Source organism: Dermochelys coriacea, chromosome 10 (genome assembly GCF_009764565.3).
Source record: "Dermochelys coriacea isolate rDerCor1 chromosome 10, rDerCor1.pri.v4, whole genome shotgun sequence".
In the NCBI taxonomy this organism is placed as follows: domain Eukaryota; kingdom Metazoa; phylum Chordata; order Testudines; family Dermochelyidae; genus Dermochelys; species Dermochelys coriacea.
The window spans coordinates 74,438,740-74,459,475 of NC_050077.1; the positions used below are offsets into that span (position 1 = coordinate 74,438,740).

Sequence of the window (20,736 nt, forward strand, 5' to 3'; positions counted from 1 at the left end):
ATAGCTATACTGATATACGTACCTTTACACCCATTTAACACAAAAGCAGTATTGCCACTCCCCAAATGCTCACACACCAAAAATTAGGGTCCCCTCCCAAAAATCAAAGGATTAGGTTAGAAATCATGAGATTTAAAAAAACAGAACAAAACAGGATTGTTTTTATTTTCATTCTGACTGATAACAGTTTGTTTTATTTCAGCTGGTTGTAGAGTTTTGAAAATGTGCAGTAAAATTGTACAAATGTGTTTTCAAAAGTGTTTTCCTGTGTTCCAACCTGCTGTATTTGTTCTGCCTCACACTTTTACAAAAATCTAATCTTCCCTGTGCAATTTATTAAGCTCCTTTCACTTATAGGGGCCTTACAAATGTCCAGTATGTTGGGTTGCTGTTTTCTCAGGATATGGTCAACGCCTTTCTCTGCCTCCCCCTCCCCGTCCCCAAACTCATGGAAAAACAGTGCTTGCACACACACAGGTTGTTTGTTTCCACAAAGACCTGCTCTGAAAGGAAACCATTTTCCTGCTTGATTGCTTGGAATATCACTTATGTAGCGAAAGCAAATCCTCCCAAAGGAGTTGATAATTTATGAAGCATTTGATACCAGTAAGTGTCTCAGCCATTAAGTGCCTAATCCAAAACTCTTTGGAATCAGTGGAAATCTTCAACAGGCTATGGATGAGACCCTAAGAGAATTACATGTACCTACAAGGTAGGTTCTTTGATCCCTTTGCATGTAAATCAGCTTTGGAACTGATGGAGCATTCTGTGCAATTTTTAAAGTCTGCCCAGGAAAGTGTGTTTGGGGATTCTTTTTTCTTTTTGAGTCAGGTTGTTTGGATAATAGCGTATTTCTGAGATTGCATGCTATTAATGCTGTAGTCAATAAGATTTGTATTGTTAGCTCATTATTATTAATTGTTTATATTACATTAATACCCAGAGGGCCAATTTGGGATTATGGTCCAGTTGTGCTAATCACTATGGCAAGGAAAACGCAGTACCTTCCTGAAGAGTTTACAATCTAAAAAGTAGAGAAATGTGGAGGGGGAGTGACACCCTTAAAATCTATTGATGAGAAAGATTGTATAAGTATATTATGAGGTCAGCAGGGACCCATATGGTCATCTAGTCTGACCACCCGTATAACACAGGCTAACGAACCCCACCCAGTAATTTCTGCATAAAGCCCATAACTTCTAATTGAGTGATAGATTCTAGAAAGACATCCTAGCCTGGATTTTTATATACATTTTCTAACTTTTTAAAGTTTTCATCAAAAACTTCATCAAAAATATCAGCATGTCTCGATTCTTCCTTGGCCTTACTGCATCATCATTGGCTGGCTGGCTGCGTGTCGGCACCACAACAGAAATGGGTCTGGAGGGGAGAATAGTAGCCGTATGCCTCAGAGAGCGTTGCATGCATAAGGGGTGTGATGAAAGGATGTTCAAAGGTGTTTGTGGGAGGAGTTTACAAGTGAGCAATTGAGGCTGGCGTCATTGGCGGAGAAGAGGAAACAGGGTGAGGGGCAGGGCGATGCATTAAGGGCCATATCCAAAGCCCATTGAAGTCTATAGAAAGAGTCCCACTAACTTCAGGCAACTTTGCATCAGCCTGTGGGAGACCAGGAGTGGATATGTAGAGAGGGGCAGAGTTTAAAATGTGGATTAGTGGCTTGTTAATCAGTGGCTGGCTGGTTACATTAAGTATATTCATCTCATTTCTACAGCTGAAATCCATAGCTTAGTTTGTAGTGTATGCAGAGATGGGTTCCCTAAGTACGCTGGCCTCAGTTATTAAATGCTCCATGGCCAAACTAATTGTGTTCTACTCCACAACTGTCCTGAATTCCATTAAAACATCTTTCTCCCTTGGTCCTCTCAGAGGGTCTGTTTTTGGCCATTCTAAATGAAATTAAAAAGTATTTCTCATGTGACTAGTCTCTCTGATATCAATGGGGCTATTTCAGGGGCCTTCTGTTTCAGCAGATGCATTATACTAGCAAGTGGTGATAGAGAGCAAGCCTGCCTCACGCTCACCTTGCAACAGTGGCTCCTGTCCTACAGGGCTGGGCCTGACTCCTCGCTCTGGGCCTAGTGATCTGGTGCACGGGGTCACAAGTGCCAATCACTCAGATTTGGCCCCACCACCTCTCCATTGTGTTGGAGGAATATGTACTACTTGCATGAAAAAGGGTCTGCAGGATCTATGGCTGCGGGATAAGTGTTTGAACAAGTTTTACTGTGTGTGTGTGTGTGTGTGTGTGTAGATTAAAGTATGTCTCTTTAATCTAATTCAGATGGTATTCTACAAATTCATGCTCTCCTTGCTTACAGACACCTTGGATTTATAGCTCTTGCTGTGCCAAACTTTCAAAGTGGTCTCCTCCAAAGAATAATTCTGACATGTAGTGGTGTGTTTCTGTGGGGAGGGAGGGACTTCCAGGGACAATAATGAGTGCAGAGAATGTTATTAGCTGTGCATCAATTGAAGCTTGGATTACTAGATTCTTGGGTGTTGCCTTGAGCCGTCACTGTTCACTCCACCTTGACTGATGAGTGGCAGTCCTCAGTGTTCTGTTTATGAGTTGGTATACTGGGATGCCCAAGAATTTGCTGAAAGTTTTAGATACTCTCAACAGAGCTATCTCCTGCACATCCTATCCTTTTTGGCCAACATATCTGAAGTACTGTCCCATGCTGAAGTGTCAGTAGAAAAGGTTTTAGAACAAATTGATACATTTAAACAGGAATAAGTCATCGGGACCAGATGGTATTCACCCAAAAGTTCTGAAGGAACTCAAATATGAAATTGCAAAACTACTACCTGTAGTATGTATCCTATTGTACAAACAAACCTCTGTATCAGATGACTGGAAGCTAGCTAATTTAACACCAGTTTTAAAAAGGGCTCCATGGGTGATCCTGGCAATTACAGATGGGTAAACCTAACTTCAGTACTGGGAAAATTGGTAGAAACAACTGTAAATAACAGAATTACCAGACATGTAGATAAACAGGATTTGTTGGGGAAGAGTCAACATGGCTTTTGTAAAGGAAAATCATGCTTTACCAATCTATGAGAATTCTTTGAGGGTGTCAACAAGCATGTGGATAAGAGTGATCCAGTCAATGTAGAGTACTTGGCTTTCCAGAAAGCCTTTGACAAGGTCCTTCAGCAAAGGCTCTTAAGGAAACTAAGTAGCCATGGGATAAAAGGGAAGATCCTCTCATGGATCATTAACTGGTTAAAAGATAGGAAACAAATGTTGAAGACAGGGATAGATCATTCCAACTACCCCTGAAGCTTTGGTACTGGCCGCTGTCAGAGACAGGATACTGGGCTAGATAGACCATTGGTTTGACCCAGTATGGCATTGCTTATGTTCTTTCAGGCAGGAAAGTGTGCACAGAAGGTATCCTAGCATTGCAGTTTTTTTTCTCATGAAAATGTCACTATGAGTCAAATCTTTGTTTACAATATTTACTAAGCCAATCACTCTTCCAGATTACAAAAAGAAAAGGAGTACTTGTGGCACCTTAGAGACTAACAAATTTATTAGAGCATAAGCTTTCATGAGCTACAGCTCAGTTTCAGAGTGGTCACCATGTTAGTCTGTATCAGCAAAACAACTGAGGAAGCCTTGTGGCACCTTAGAGACTAACAAATTTATTTGGGCATAAGCTTTCGTGGGCTAAAACCCACTTCATCAGATGCATGGAGTGAACAACACAGAAAGCAGTATAAATATTACGGCACATGAAAAGATGGGAGTTGTCTTACCAAGTGAGGGGTCAATGCTAACGAGGCAAATTCAATTAAGGTGGAAGTGGCCTATTCTCAACAGCTGACAAGAAGGGGTGAATAACAAAGGAGGAAAATTACTTTTGTAGTGCTAACGAGGCCAATGCAATCAAGGTGGACGTTGCCCATTTTCAACAGTTGACAAGAAGGTGTGAGTATCCACAGAGGGGAAAATCCACTACTTTTCGTAGTGACCCATCCACTCCCACAGTCTTTATTCAGGCCTAAATTGATGGTGTCCCGTTTGCAAATTAATTCCAGTTCTGCAGTTTCTTGTTGGAGTCTGTTTTTTGAAGTTTTTTTGTTGTTGAAGAATTTGCCACTTTTAAGTCTATTATTGAGTGTCCAGGAAGATTGAAGTGTTCTCCTTCCGGTTTGGGATCATCCTTCAGGATAAGTTGTAGATTCTTGATGTAGCGCTGGAGAGGTTTTAGTTGGGCCTGTAGGTGATGGCTAGTGGCGTTCTGTTACTTTCTTTGTTGGGCCTGTCCTGTAGTAGGTAACTTCTGGGTACTCTTCTGGCTCTTTCAATCTGTTTCTTCACTTCAGCAGGTGGATATTGTAGTTGTAAGAATGCTTGCCTCAAACAACTCTGACATTATAATAAAAAAGGCTGACAAAGGAGGTGCTGTAGTCATCATGAATAGTTTGGAATATGAATGAGAGAGAGCTGCCTAGCAGCCTGACACCACATTCTACAGGCTGATCCCACTGAGGGTTACCAAAAGAAACATCATCTACTCAAGAAACTCCCTGAAGAAGCACAGGAACGAATCTACACAGACACACCCCTAGAACCCCAACCAGGGGTATACTATCTGCTTTCCAGTGCATCATCGAGGATCTGCAATCTATCCTGAAGGATGATCCCTCACTCTCACAGACGTTGGGAGACAGGCCAGTCCTTGCTTAGAGACAGCCCCCCAACCTGAAGCAAATACTCACCAGCAACTACGCACCACACAACAAAAACACTAACTCAGAAACCAATCCTTGCAACAAACCCCGTTGCCAACTCTGTCCGCATATCTATTCAAGGGACACCATCATAGGATCTAACCACATCAGCCACACCATCAGAGGCTCGTTCACCTGCACATCTACCAAGGTGATATATGCCATCATGTGCCAGCAATGCCCCTCTGCCATGTACATTGGCCAAACCGGACAGTTTCTATGCAAAAGAATAAATGGACACAAATCAGACACAAGAATTGTAACATTTAAAAAACCAGTAGGAGAACACTTCAATCTCTCTGGAAACTCAATAATAGACTTAAGTGGCAAATGCTTCAACAAAAAAACCTTCAAAAACAGACTCCAATGAGAAATTGCAGAACTGGAATTAATTTGCAAACGGGACACCATCAAATTAAGACTGAATAAAGACTGGGAGTGGATGGGTCACTACAAAAAGTAATTTTCCCCTCTGCGGATACTTACACCTTCTTGTCAACTGTTGAAAATGGGCGACGTCCACCTTGATTGCATTGGCCTCATTAGCACTGACCCCCCACTTGGTAGGCAACTCCCATCTTTTCATGTGCTGTAATATTTATACTGCTTTCTGTGTTGTTCACTCCATGTATCTGATGAAGTGGGTTTTAGCCCACAAAAGCTTATGCCTGAATAAATTTGTTAGTCTCTAAGGTGCCACAAAGACTCCTAGTAACTCTAGCAGTTGTCAAGTTGAATGTTTTAATTCATAAAGTTTGATAACCCACAATATCAGGTTTCAGAAAGGGGAAAGAGTGGAAATTGCCCACTTCTGATGATTCTAAAGGAAATGGGCCTCACATAATCTTTACCATCATTCTTTAGTGTAGGGTACACTTTCTACTGCTCATTCTCTTCCTAATAACACAGTATGCTTTCCTCTTGCTGGTTGGAAATGGACTGAAGGGCTGTGGGTGAGACATCATGAGTTATAATCCAGAACTGCTGTTCACTTTAGGGACTTAGCTTTTGTTCTTCTCCTATTCTTTTTAGTGATCCTATGAATTACTGAAGTTGTTCAAAACCAACAATGCCAAGGAGCTGGTGACATTCCTGTTGCAGCTATGGATTTGGATAGATCCTCTGTCTGGGGATCCCTGAAACAGAAAACCAGGCCTTTGTTACAAAACTTCAACATAAAGATGACAAAGAAAAGCTCTAGAAAAATGATGGCTAGAAGGCAAAGGCATACCTTGGACCGACACCTCAGCGTATCTGTGCCTGACATACTGGAGAGTGAGTCTTTCACAGGCAAAGAAACTACTTATTCAGGTTCCCAGGCCTTGTCCACCTATATCCCCAGCACTCTTTCCAGCTCGGTCATGTCTCTCAAGAGCAGCAGCACTTCTTTGAAACGGGCAGGAGAGGACCTGCAATGGAGACAGCAGGAGGCTGTGCACACAGAGATCAACATAACTGAAACAGAAACGGAAGTCATGTGTGGATCAGAACCCAGACGGAAATCCAGCATTGACCTCTTTGCGTTGCTTCAGAGAGCACGCCTGAGTGGTGATCTGACAGAAGAAATGACTGAGGTAAGGGGCTTTTGGATAAGCAAGGGTAAGTAACCATGTCAGAGTTTGCATTCTGTCCTTTATCTGGGTTGGTTATGAAGGGGTGAAGAAAGGCTAAAAATAATTTTTACTGACCTAAAAATTTAACATATATAACTTGTGAATAAATCCTATTCCAGATTTTTCCTTTCATATACTGGAAAGCTCTAAATGCCACATTGGAACATTGTTCTAATATCTGGCTTTCGCAAGTGCACGATACCTTTAAAGGCAAATTTTTGAAGGTTCTCAAAAGAATGATCCCTTGATTCAAAAGTGTTCGAAGGCTTCTGACCTTCAAAATATGTTGCTCTCTGAAACATTTGGTGTAATGCTTTCTTTGTTATCGTAATATACTGGTTTCATCAGATAGCAAAGACCCATCCAAACCAGATTGAATAGTAGAGTGGGAGGGAGAGCGGGGTAAACTCTGCCTGAAATACGAGCTAACTGAAATAACTTGATGACATACAGTGAACTTGTTGGATTCTGCTCAGGAATTTCATTCAGGTTTTCATTACAGGGTGATCAATCTGGTTAAAAGCACAGACAGAAGGGTTTTCTAACATTCCCATTTATACTCATGGAAATGAGAGACTACCACTGACTGCAGTCAGGCATAGTACTGGCAGGAGGCATGGAGGCATGTGAACTTTGTCAATGTATCTCTGCCAGGGTTATTCAGTCCTGACTAGCATCACCACTTGCCTATGTGAGTGTCTTTACAAAATGTGTCATTAGTACTACTTACTGACCTGTTCCACTGCTGTCCTACTGCACCATTTAAGCTCCATTTTCTTTTGAGTCAAAGTGGTATTTGCTGTCTACAGTAAGCTTCAAATAGAGCGAAAAAACCTGGGCCATACCTGTATCTTGCTAAACGGGTGTTTAATGTAGTGGCTCATGTTTCAAAAGTGGGGGCCATATTCACACAAGCTGATGCAGAAAGTGTAAAACACACCTCCATGAACCCCTGCCCTCAAGTCTCCTATATGCCAGAAGGGATTCATCTACAGAAAAAGCTGTTCCTCCTGCCATCCCACTTGCCTCTTTCTGGTGTTTCCTACTCTTGGGACTTTTTACCCGGAAGTGAATCCCATTGTCCCCGGGAGTGAATCTAGTCTACTGCTCTAGCCTTGGTAGTGACCTAGTCTAGTTACAGGTTTAGTCTAGAATGTGGTTTAGCCCCCATCCAAATGGTTGCTAAGCTGGCAGTTAAAAATCATTGTAGCTGACATTGTGGCAGTTCCTTAGGGCTGTTCCCAGTCAATTGCCAGGGCGCTAAATGTTCTGCAGCCACAGAATCCAACCCAGGCCGCAGAAATGTTCTCCAGAACTTAAGCTTTCAATTTAAAACAAACAAACAAAAAAATCTGTCCCTTCTGGTTGCAGAGATAAGTTTCCAAGTGTAAGACAAGTACTAAACTAATGCAGTGTTGTGTTCCTGAAATCTGTCTGTTAAACGATAGCTTGGAGAGGTGAGAACTACTCCATTTATTGTAAATAACTATATTGTTAGCTGTTTCACTGCTGTTCATTCAAGTAGAAACATCCAGTCCCATAATCCCAAACAGTGACAAAATCCCTGATTTTTTTCCCTGATGTAGATATCACAATTTAGGGGTGGTTTACATTAGACAAGTTGGGGAAATGGTATAACCGAGACATTTTATAATTGCACTATAAAGTTGTAATGACTTCTGATGTACATGAGGGATATATTTACTGTTATAACTGAATAGTGAGTTCTAAAATGCCTAATCTGTCCTGGCTGGAGTAATTATCATTATTACTTTTATTATCATATTGTACTTTGTCATTCATTATTTAAAATAGTACAATCAAATAATATCCTCCTACAATGTAACTTTTTAGCTTTTGTACTAACTTTAGCAGTGCCAGTTTAAAAATCCATTAGCTAATGCATAACTTTAGACACTGGGCAGATGAAGGTCGCTTATTTTCAAATGTATTTTTAGTTCTATCTGTAAAATAACTTTAACATTTGCATGAAAATAAATGTAGTTCCAACTATGATACCAACAGCGATTATGTGAGTCACATACATGATTGTGATCGGTAAACATAAAATGCCAAAATAATTAGAAAAATAAATTCCCTTTCTTAATAAAAGAGAAAAAGCTTAATCACATATGTTAAAATTATGTTTTTAGTTAAAGACAATTGACTAAAATAGGGTAGATAATGGGAGTAATACAGAGTGTGTCTGTTAGAGAAAGTAAGCAGATAAATAAACATTAATAAAATCTGTATTAAAGATCGTGTACAAAGTATCAAACTTGCGTTTCTGATATCTGTGTTAAAGCTCTAGAACTATACCTCAAGGTTTGGGATTGGGAATATCTTGCTGTATTATCTCCTGTTTGTTCCAAATTTACATATAAACTTTAAACATGGCTTTAATTGGAGTTTGTATATATATTTTTTCTTTCTTTTTATATAACAATTAGATACAGTGCTCCTGTCAGCTAATTCCTAAATTATTATTGGCAAAAACTCTAGAGTTTTCAGGTGCCCAAGTAGTCCCTGGAATCATGGCTAAAGTTTCCTCCCAGCCCCCTTGTCATAAATATAAAGGAAAGGGTAACCACCTTTCTGTATACAGAACTATAAAATCCCTCCTGGCCAGAGGCAAAACCCTTTCACCTGTAAAGGGTTAAGAAGCTAAGATAACCTCGCTGGCACCTGACCAAAATGACCAATGAGGAGAGAAGATACTTTCAAAGCTGTGGGGCGGGGGGGGGGGGGAAACAAAGGGTCAGTCAGTCTGTCTGTCTGTGTGATGCTTTTGCTGGGAACAGATCAGAAATGCAAATCAGAACTTCTGTAAAAAGTTAGTAAGTAATCTAGCTAGAAATGCATTAGATTTCTTTTGTTTAATGGCTGGTAAAATAGCTGTGCTGAATAGAATGTATATTCCTGTTTTCGTGTCTTTTTGTAACTTAAGGCTTTGCTTAGAGGGATTCTCTATGTTTTGAATCTGATTACCCTGTAAGGTATTTACCATCCTGATTTTACAGAGGTGATTCTTTTACCTTTTCTTTAATGAAAAGTCTTCTTTTAAGAACCTGATGGCTTTTTCATTGTTCTTAAGATCCAAGGATTTGGGTTTGTACAAATTGGTGAGGATTTTTATCAAGCTTTCCTCAGGAAAGGGGGTGTAGGGCTTGGGGGGATATTTTTAGAGGAAGACGTCTCCAAGTGGGCTCTTTCCTGTTCTTTGCTTAACTCGCTTGGTGGTGGCAGCATAGGGTTCAAGGACAAGGCAAAGTTTGTACCTTGAGGAAGTTTTTAACCTAAACTGGTAAGAATAAGCTTAGGGAGTCTTTCATGCAGGTCCCCACATCTGTATCCTAGAGTTCAGAGTGGGGAAGGAACCTTGACACCCCCAAAATCTGAAATGGTGTTCCGGGTGAGCCAGGAGTGGCCATAGGGCTGCAACAGGGCCGTGGGCTCTGGCAAGATGCAACTCCAGTGTGATGATGCAAAGCCCGCCTTGAGGCACATGCTGAGCATCGGGCAGCACAAGTCACAGCAGCGGTGCAGAAGGGTGGCAATATACCATATACGACGCCACGCTTACTTTTACGCTCCCACTGCTGGCGATGGTGTTGCCTTCAGAGCTGGATGCCCGGCTAGTACCCGCCAATATCAGGTTGCCCTGCCAGGGCTTAATTTGTGCCAGGGATGAGCTCTGGCATCTCTTTTTTTCATTTCAAATTAAACACTGCGGAAGGCAATGGGGCCCAGAGGTGATGGGGGGGGAAGCCCAGGGAGCCCAAGGGGCCAGGAGTGATTGGGGGGCACCAAAATAAAAGCTTGCCCATGGTGCCATTTTCCCTAAGGCCGGCCCTAATCTTATGCTCTAAAACGGGTGGGGAATCTTTTTTTCTATCGGGGCCATTGACCCACAGAAAAAATCAATCGTGGGCCTCATACAAATGGAAAGCGAGAGTCTGATCCAAAGCCAATGTCTTTGACTACCCCAGTCTTTGCGTAAGATGCTGTGATGCTGTTCTCATCATAAATCAGCCCTACCATCCCCTGGTGCTGTGGTGTGGTCTTCTCTGAATTCCCCCCGGTTTGTCAGTATATTTCTGTGGGGCCCAGAACCAAGTGCAGGATCCCTGGGAGCATGGGGGAGGGTTCCTCCCCAGAACTGGACTGAGAGGGTCTGTCCTCTCCCTGTTTTGGAGTGGGTGGCCCAGTGGCATAGCCAGGACGAGACAATTGGGTGGGCCCCGACTTTTGGTGGGTGGGAAATGATGGGGGGGGGCAGGAGGAGGGTTTGGGGTTGCCTCCCGCCCACCCCCTCCAGGCTTCCTTGCAGGGGGCAATGGACACTCTGGGCAGGGGCTCCCCAAGGTCTCAGACACTCACCCAGCTCCGAGAAGAGACTCTCCAGGGGCAACGGCTCCCATCCCACCGCCCTGCACCGGGCCTGACTCCCCAAGGGGCAGGCCTACCTTTTTCAAGCATTCCTTTGTTGCTGATGGGTCGCCTTCTTGCTCGCCCACCTGCCACTGGGTCAAGGGAGCATGCTCAGGAGCCCCAGCCAGTTGGGGGGCCCCCAGAAAAATGGGTCCTTCCACTTGCTCTGACCCCCCGCCCGGTGCTTCTGCTGGGGAATGGGGTCAGGGCGCGCGAGGTCTTGCCTCGACCCCACTCCCCGGCTGGAACGCTGGGTGGAGCAGGGTGAGCCTCTGACCCTACTCCCCCAGCTGGTTCTCCGTGGGCCGGATGAAATTAAGCAAAGGGCTGGATCCGGCACACGGGCCACAGGTTCCCCACCCCTGCTCTAAAAGTTTTCAACATTCTTTTGTGATCACAGAGCTTCGTTTCACAGATCACAGAACCAGAGGATTTGGAAGGAAGTCAGACCTTCTGAATCAGCCAGCAATTTTTTTTTTAAAGTGCTTGGCTGTGTTGTGTGTTATCTACCCATTTCAGTCAACACATGTCCTGCTACATCCCGAGTCCTGTGTGGTATCGAATTTGAATTTGATTGTGGTTTCACAACTTATTAAAGATTAGCCCCTGCTCTAAACTACTGCACTGGGTATTCAAAACGCACAATCCCCAAAAATATTTATATTAGGATCAGCTGCAGAAAAAACGTAACCTTTCTTTGGTATCACTCTTTTTAATCATTCAGGCATTTCAGAGTTGCTGCAAAAAAAAAAAAAAAAAAAAGGCACCCAGTCTATAAAATTATGTATCTCTTACTATGGTCAAAGAGATAGGGAGCTGCTAAAAAGCATTCTCTGAGTACCCCACTGCTTTGGAATTTGCTGCCCTGTCTTGGTGATCTTCAGAAGACCTTGCAAGGTTCCTCTTTTCTCTGGGTCTTCTGAAAACTGAAGTGTTGCTAGAGAGGTGATATTTGGGGGAGAATGGATGATTCTTCAGTGTGAATTTTCTTTTGCTTGGGGGCTAGCCATCTATTGTCACTATCTGGAGGTGGCTCTCTGTGTTATGTCTTACCCTTTTAAATAGATGTCAGTAGTGCCTACAGCCTGGTTAAAGTGCCTTTTTAAGTTTTCCATAATATATAATGAATATTTTTATCCTTGCATTTTGGGCATCTAATATTTACTAGTGAATGGATCACAGAAGTGTTTCCTCTGTATGTCTTATTTTTGTTAGCTTATTTAAAATGGTAAATGAAACAAAATACTGGGCTGCATCCTGCTGTCATTCACTCCATTGCAAATTGTAGTAATTTCAGGAACTGCAGTGGAGTGACTCCGGATTTACACCAGTTTAATTGACAGCTGAATTTGGCCTAATGCAAGGAGGGTAGGCTTTGATGAGTGATCACATTAATTAGGTGCCTGCTGAAATGTCGCTATACCCATTATACACTTGAGAATGGTGGCAGTTTGACAACATCTTTAGGGTTGTCCAGTTTATCCACAGAACAGATATATCACAGGCAGCAGCCATGTAACCTTCTTGCACACACCAGTGTGCTTCAACTCTGATTTGGAGGGATGACCTCTAAGGATGAAAGGGTAACCCATTTAGTCCCTGGCCTCTCTGCTGAGACATCCACAGGGGTGCCAATTAATGCCAGTTGTTGGGGTTTCTTTTGGGACATGGATACTTGTGCATGGTAAATAGACTAAGACCAAGTCATAACTAGTAACAACTTTACAGGTCACTAACGACCTAGGTCCTATCCCATTGCCTGCTTGTATCTCAACCATTCCTCCAGATAAGGTCAGAGAAGATGGAGATTGTAAGCGCTTTGGGGATAGGGACTGTCTTGCTGTGTGTCAACAAGCACAATAGGACTTCAATCCTGATTAGGGCCTCTGGATACTACCAGAATACAAATAACAATGATAGAGGGAAAATCTCTTCTTACATTTGAGCAGGAATTGGACAGCGCTTTATATTCTGGTTTATAAAGTGAATGACCAAGAAATATTAGCTATGTGAATGATGCTGATTTTACAGTTCAAGTATAGGAGGTCACAGGCCCGCCGACAGCAATTCTGGGCCCCAGGGTAACTGCCCCCTTTGCCTCCCCCTCCCCCCTATCGGCGGCCTGGGAGGTCAAATTCTGCAAACCTTATTTGGGCAAAATTCTCCTTGTGACCTTGAGCACCTGATTTAACAGAAGTTTTCTCTCATCCAGATTTGGCTCCTTATGTATCTCTTCTCATTTTGCACTTTCAGTCTAAATCCTTAAAAAATAAAAAAAAATAAAAAAAAGAATTCTCCATACTGTGAACCTGAGTCTCTCTTACCTCAGTGTAACTCCACTGACTTCAAAGAATTTGCTCCTGGCTTCGCTATTGATCAGATCAGAATCAGGGTTTGCATATCTCCTATTGTGGGACATTTTGACCAAATGAAATTTGGACCAAAAATGTAAACAAAATATGAAAATTTTCATGACTTTTCCCCATTTCTGGTAACCTCTTTATATATAATAAATTTTTTTTTTCCATTTTGAAAAAAAAGACTAAATATTGATGTTGCTCAATTTTAATTGCAAAAACTAATTTAGCTGCGTTGTTGTTGTATAACACCAAGGAGTCAATGCCATGTTTTTAGGCATGCATATTCAAGAGTCTCAGTGAAATTAGATTTACTAGAATAATAGGACTATATGGAAACCAAATTATAACTAGTTTCATTATCTGAAAACTATAACTTTGTTCCAAAGATAGGATGCAAAATGTACAAGGAAAAAATAAAGGTTGACCTAATAATTTTGGGGTAAGTGGTTTATCATAAATGGTATGCATGTAGCCAAGAGACAAATATTTTTCATTTCATTTTTCTGCAATGTTCTTTGCTCTTTCATTTATGCAGTTTATAGCAAAGATGTAGAGCCAGACTATTATCAGTACAGTTGATGGTACTTGACAGAAATTCCTTTAAAGCCTCAGACTGCTAGAAATACTCTGTTTAAGGCAACACAATTGAGATTTTACGCACGCTAGTCAGGAAATTCAAAGTTAAAGGTCCCCAAGCAACTGTTACTCAGCCGTTTCGTGTAGAGAGTCTCTTATGTTGCATTATCTGATGATAATTTTGCTGAGTTTAATGTGTTTGCAATGTGGCCAAGTTATGGTTACTGTGGGAACCATAACTTTAAATGTCCTGCCTATCATGCAGATAAAATGTCAGTTGTAATGTGGCATTAATGTAGTTTTTTAAATGCAATTTATTTTTTGAAAATTAAAAAAGAAAATGGGAATGATTTAAGTTTTGAAGTATAAATACATTTGCATTTATTCAGTGTATCAATGTCTGTATGACTGAAAGGTGCCAGGGAGCTATCTTTTTATTATGTTTGTACAGTGCTTAACGCAACAGGGCCCTGATTGTGCCTCTATGTTCCATCAACATGCAAATAATAAATAATGATGACAGCACTTGAAAACTGATTTCTGGGTTGTGTGTGAGTGAGCATGTGAGCGAGAGAATTCTGGGTCGTGGGGGTGTGTGTGTGGGGGGGTGTGTGTGAGAGAGGGATATCATCCTTCTTAGCATTAATCTATGCTGAAATTCTGACCAATGTGATCATCCTGTATGAAATCAGTACAGCTGCCCTCTATGTTATGCCTCCTAAGAGTAGAAGAAATCTGAGCAGGGACCTGGACCAGTGACCATAGTGTTATCAGGGGTGTCCCGACCCAGATGTCCACTTTTACCCTACAAATAGCCTATCCATGGCTCAATGCATGAAGTCAGAAGCAGCGGAAGCCTGTTAAAAGTGTGTGGGGGGGGGGGGGGGAGGGCACTGGTGCCTGAACTATGGCCCCTCCCCCACGCTGTCTCTTCCCCCCCCAAGGCCCTGCCCCTTCCCCTGAGGCCCTTCTCCCCAAGCCCTTGCCCCAGTACTGCCTTTTCCCCCAAGGCCCTGCTCCCCTCACCCCATCACTTGTCCTTATGGCTGGTAAAAAGTGATGATAGGGCCATGGAGCCCTGGCCCCACCCGTTCCAGCACCCCTGCATGGAGTACTCCTAAGGTGTGTTTACACTGCACAGCACTGGCGGCGGCATGTAAGGTACATGTAGCTACCTGCCTCAGTGAAAGCAGGCTGCATCCACATTGCAATGTGTAGCTACATGTGACCGCCGGGAAAGTCTCTGGCAGGGAGGAGGCAGCAGGGTAGAGGCACCATAAGCAGGGAGCTGCTAGCACCTTTTCCCACTGCCTCCCCTCTGCTAGAGCCTTTCCCAGGTGGGAGTCTTTTCTTGCGGTGGAGAAAGGCTGAGCAGCTGCCCGCCCATAGAGCCTTTCCCCACGCCAGGGGAGCTGCTGGAGCCTTGAAAAGGTTCTGGCGGCAGACAGGCAGCGGGATGCTACACTCCTAAAAACAGCAGTGTAGATGGGGGAGGCACTGCTTGGGTGTGTGTAGAGCTGTATAAGGTACGTACTCTAAGGTGCTATTTATACACTGCACAGGTAAGCGCTCTACACGCGGTCATAAGATTTGTGCAGTGTCGACTTACCCATTAAACACCTGCAGATGCAAACTCCAGGGTTTGGAGGAGTCAGGCTGTGGCTGCAGAGGTTGCACCCTGGCCTTCCCTCCGTGCCACCTCTTTTCCCATCTGCACAGAAGGACCAGACAGCATTTTATTCAATTATAAAAGAAAATGGCACAGAACACGTTTTCTTTTTTTCCCCGTCTCCTTGACCACTGTTGTCTCATTCAATCTTTAACTTGGTAAAACGTGTTTTCCTCATGAAGAGTTATGTACATCACATGCCAAGTTTGAAGTTTTAAAATTTAAATGGTGGAGTTACTTGAATTTATAAGATTTTAGTTTGGGGAGGGGAAAGAAGAAATCAAGATTAGAGATCTCCAAACTAAAGTACACAGTGAGATATTACAACGATTTCCCCATTAAAAAAACTATGCCTTTGGATTGAGAAGGTGTTAGAAATTTCAACCTGAAGTGTCATTTCCCTACCCCTTATCTCTAGTATGCTGTTGCTCCTGCTCTTTTTTCTAAGCACCTGGAATTGGGACCGTGACAAAATATCTTGTCATCCATAAGTATAGCATCGCTAGGACAGTGTTGGAATGCAGAGTGGGAATTCACTAAATTGATGGAAGTGTAACAATTTCTCACCCCCGCCCCCACAGTCATCAGCAGGGGTTGAACTAGGAATCTTCGTTACTGAAAGCTTAGGCCTCTACCATTTGAGCAAAAGAGCTAATTCCAATAGCTGGAAGAACTAGAAGGCTCTTCTTTTCTGTGTAGACCAGCCACCAGAGAGTGAAGATAGCAATATACCATGCAACATGTTTGCATTATGGTTGTATTAGGCCTGATCCACACACAACTAGTGCCAATGCAAGTCTGTCAATTATAGCTATTCTGATACAACCGCTAGTGTGGATGTAGTTATACCAGTATAAAGGTATCTTGTATTAGCGTAGTTTATACCCCTTCCTACTTGGGAATAAGCTATGCTGGTATAAATACATTTATACCTGTATAACTGGCTTCATATTAGAAGGGTTGTACCACTTTAACTATACCAGTATCGCTAACTATATCAGTATCGCTAAAATGGTACAATTTTTATGTGTAGATGAGGCCTTATAAGCAGAGTTTGTGGTAAAATGGGAGAGCACTACACAGTGAGAGTCTTTCAAGTGTCAATTTTTCATCTCCTACTGGCACCGATAGGAAGTTAGGAGTAATTCAGCCCTTCCCATGTTCAGGGCCCAAATGAATGCTTTGTGGCAAAGGATATCTGTACTATGAGCCTCACACTTGAAATTGGCTCACCTTTCCAAACCCTGCCTCCATGCCGCTGAAGATTTATTTTACAGACACTTCCACAGAAGCACTAATTTATCAACCTGTTTTTAATGCTAATTTAAGCATGCATAGTTGTTTAGATTTTTGGTTTACTGCCTGCCCCCTCCCACATCTGAAAAGGCAGAGAGCTGTTTAGTTTTAAGGGCATCTATATGTTTGATACATATTGCATGGAGTATTAAGACCTGAGAATATTTGTTGTGGTAGGTGAGGGGAATCCCAATATTTCTTTTGCTTATTTGATGATCTTTTAAAATTTTATTTTTAACAGCATCCATGTGAAGGGATAGATCTGGAATCTTCAATGTCCTCTCAACTTTTTGATGAACAAATTGTAAGTTTATGGATTTGAAATGTTTTGAATCCTGAGCAGACTATCTGGGAAAACGGAGGTTAAATTTAGATTTGGGTTCAGCTCCTTACAGATAAAGGGAATACTGTAAACCTGAATCTTCAACTTCCTTAAAATGTTTTGGTTTTTTTGGTGTGTGTGTGTGGGGGGGGGGGGGGGGAGTGGTGTGAGACAATCACGTGTCAAAAGAACTGAGTACTCTTTCAACATCACTTTCAAATGAAATTTCACATACAAGCTGCCTCATTTTTCAAATACTTTTCAAAATAAAGGGTTGGATACAAAAGAGCCTTCCAACTGTATTGCTTAGAGAAAAATCTGGTCCTAACAAATTGTTTGTTTTGGAAAATGTGCTGCAAAAAGCACCAGGGTATGTATTCAACTACTTGGAAGATGTAGGAAAAACTTGGAGTGGATTTTGGGACTGAGGGATATTATTTGAATATGGGGGTAGAGCCATTGCAATGTTTATTTGGGCTCAAGCTTTTACTATTCAATTAACCTTTCATCATCCTCCAGGCAGTATAAAGCAAACCGGGTTATGACACACGCTAGCCATGTTAAAAAGGCATTGTTAACGTACACACAAGCTCAATGGGCGCAATGTGTATTTGCAAAATTTGGATCCAACTCTGGGACTTTTACCATTAACATCCTGAACACCATTATCTTCCTCCATAATGGTGATATAAATCAGATCTTTTAGCTGAAGATACAGCCGGGATGATGATGATGGTTTATATTATGGCAACATCTAGAGTTCCCAACCAAGATCAGGGCCCCATTGTGATAAATGCTGCACAAACACATAGGGAAGGACTGTAAAATATTAGATACCTTAATCTAAATAACATGTCCAGAGAAATGTTGGCAATGAACATATCTGAGTGGAGACGAATGTAAAAAAGTACAAGAAAGTAGCAGGAAAAGAACACAATTTTATGTTACTCTGACTTGGAAATCTCAATATGGACATAACCAGCGTACAATGCATACCTACAGTATTATTTGTCATTCTCGCTTATGGACCATCCTTTATATTACCTCTTTTCTATCTCTCTTGTGAATGTGTGTGATGATGTTCTGATTACCATTATTTGCATTATGTGTTTGTTATAATGATTGCTAAAGCTGGCTGCAATTTGGGATTTCTAGTTCATAGGAATTTTCAGTATTTCGAAATTTCCTGCAGACCAGAAATTCCAAAAGGATTTGGGTTCGGAAGCTCAGAAATGTGTTGTTTCAAAATGAATTATGCTTCCAGACCAAGGCAGCTGCTATCTGAAATTGACAAGAAATAATTGGTCTGCTGCTAAGGCAGCCTGCATGGCAGGGCTGCTTTGGAGCTGTGGACACTAGAAGCCCCAAAGTCCTAAACAGGCTGCCGGGAAACCAGACAGGTTTCTTTTGGAACTCTGCCTGTGATTTTGATAAAAGTTCATCAAACTCAAGATGTTTCTAGAAAATAATTTTCAGGTTAGCCGAATCAGCGTTTTCCAACAAAGTTCTGTTTTGCTGGAAATTCCCGACCAGCAATATTTATGATTTAAAATGAAGAAAATAGGTAATTCTGACACAGGCTTTAAAACAAAGCCTTTGAAAGTTGGCTTGTTGTGTGAGTGCGTGTGCATGCGCCAAGACATGCATAACCAGGATTCCCCCTTGCATAAGGAGAGGAAATGAGGCCTGTGTTTTTTCAAGTCACTCCAGAAATAGAAAACATGTTTTTGTGTCTGACCTGAGCTGTATAGATGGTGAAACTGATGACTGACTTTGCCTTCCCACAGGCTTCTGAGGAAGGAAATGACTATTTGAGCAGCTTGTCCAGCTCCTTTGCTTACCTACTGACAATACACCTGAAAGAAGGCCGGAACCTGGTCATTAGGGATCGCTGTGGTGAGTCTGCCTTTTGATGTACAGCAGATAACTCTTTTGGGGGGAAAAAAAACAAAAAACCAAGAACAAACTAGGGTCCTGATTCTCCCTTCACTTTCTTTTCACACCAGTCTAACTCAATTGGCTTCTCACTTACTCTGGTGTCAATCAGAGGAGAATCAGGCACTACTTCTGTCTGCCAGCTTGCCAGTCAGAATGTTAAATTTCCTGTCATATAATCCCCTAGGTACAGAAGGGAGGGGATGGGCAGATATCTATTGCTGCTTTTCCCAGGTTTGAGAATTACACACATTGCAACGTGACTTTGTAAAGCACATGCTTTCCTCCTACTGCTGGCAAAAGACCCAGTTCAATTCTAGTTTACTTAAAGGAAACCAAAGGATGTTTTGAAATCCAGTGGGTGGTAGTGAAAGGGAAGACCAACAGCTTTGTGACTTCAAGGTCGGTGTCTAAAATGTGTGTTTTATAGGGAGGAAGTTAGTAAAGATCTTGGAACTTGAGGGCTGCAACGTAAGGAGGGTTCACTTCTGAGGGTAGGGATTATGTAGTTTCACCTAATAAGGCCTGGGGTGTATGTTTTATGGCTTAGTGAAAGGAAGGTCAGAAAGACATTGAGGAAATGAGTTAATCAGTGGGACATTATTCAAATATTATGGAAAGTGTTTGAATTTGGGTCGCTGCTGGCTTGAGAGAGTAGCACGTAGTCCTTGACTGTATGCAGGAGCATTTCCTTTTAGAGCTTAGACCTGGGTCTCTTTGCCTCTGCAGAAATACAATTATTAGTGTTAATTATAACACTGTCTATGGAGAAACCTCGGAATACTTTTACATTGCAAACGTGTAAGCACTTTCTCTCTTGAAACTGAGCAATAGGGCAAAAGTACAAATGAGTAACAGGCTAAGCATGGACCTGTTATACAGATGTATTCGCTTTCTTATAGTGGGCTCTGGCTTGTTGGGCTCCTTTCTGATTACTAGATGCATTATTTTTTCTACACTATATTTTACTGTCCTAGCCAGACGGTAAGCTCCTTGCCAGGGACTGTTATCTTTCTCTGGCCAGCTCCTAACATTCTGAAGACATTAATAAATAGATGTTATGTAGTCTAAATCCTTTACTTTTTAAACAGAACTGCTCTTTGTTGAAGTGTTTTCTGACAGGGAAGCATGTCACCAGGTTCACTAGAAACCATATGCGTCAGAACAAGTCTTGTTGTTGGATGGCTCTGTGGAAAGGACTCTCTACTTGCTACAAATGAGCAACTTGGGCAGAGGAATGTTTCCCTAGAAGAGAGAAGGCACTCTTAATCTCACATTGTATTTACTGTATCTTAGCGAGGCATTGTACTATTCAGCTCTATGTAATAACACAAAGACAATCCAGGGCAAGATGGATTTTGTTGGTTTGTTGGTTTAGAGAGGGCGTGCATGGGGAGATGTGCAATCCACTAAAATTCCTCCTGTATTTGCATACAGAGAAGTACAAAACGGGTGTCTGCCAATCTGGCCATCTATCCTCCCATTGTTATAATATCTATACACAAACACTCAACTTTAAAAGCACAGTTATGCTCAGACTTTTGCTATTGCGGTGCTTTTGACTCAAGTTTTTCTTCGTGAGAAATTTAGCTGGGCTAATCTGCAGCCATCAGTGTTAGGGTAAGAGTTGGGTTTTGAAATGTATTCTTAAAGGTGGAAAGTCCTGGGCTCATCCTACCCTCCAGTAATGGGGGAATTTAATAGATAAAGGCCTGACGCCAAGAGTGCCCTGCCACTGAGAGTCTGACTGTGGATCTGTCAGCCCATAAA

At 42.1% G+C, this 20,736-nt stretch overlaps 1 protein-coding gene across 5 annotated transcripts in view; it reads left to right on the forward strand.

Moving 5' to 3' along the window:
* MCTP2 (multiple C2 and transmembrane domain containing 2) overlaps positions 1-20,736 on the forward strand; it is a 153,074-nt gene that overhangs the window by 11,126 nt on the left and 121,212 nt on the right. For all 5 annotated transcript variants that reach the window (XR_006274660.1, XM_038420090.2, XM_043493612.1 and 2 more), the window contains exons 2-4: positions 5,797-6,338; positions 16,951-17,013; positions 18,819-18,927. Coding sequence is in view for 4 of the 5 variants with exons in the window: in XM_038420090.2 (XP_038276018.1) it covers positions 5,868-6,338; positions 16,951-17,013; positions 18,819-18,927 (643 nt within the window). In the remaining variant the exon portion in view is untranslated. The remainder of the gene's footprint in view (positions 1-5,796; positions 6,339-16,950; positions 17,014-18,818; positions 18,928-20,736) is intronic.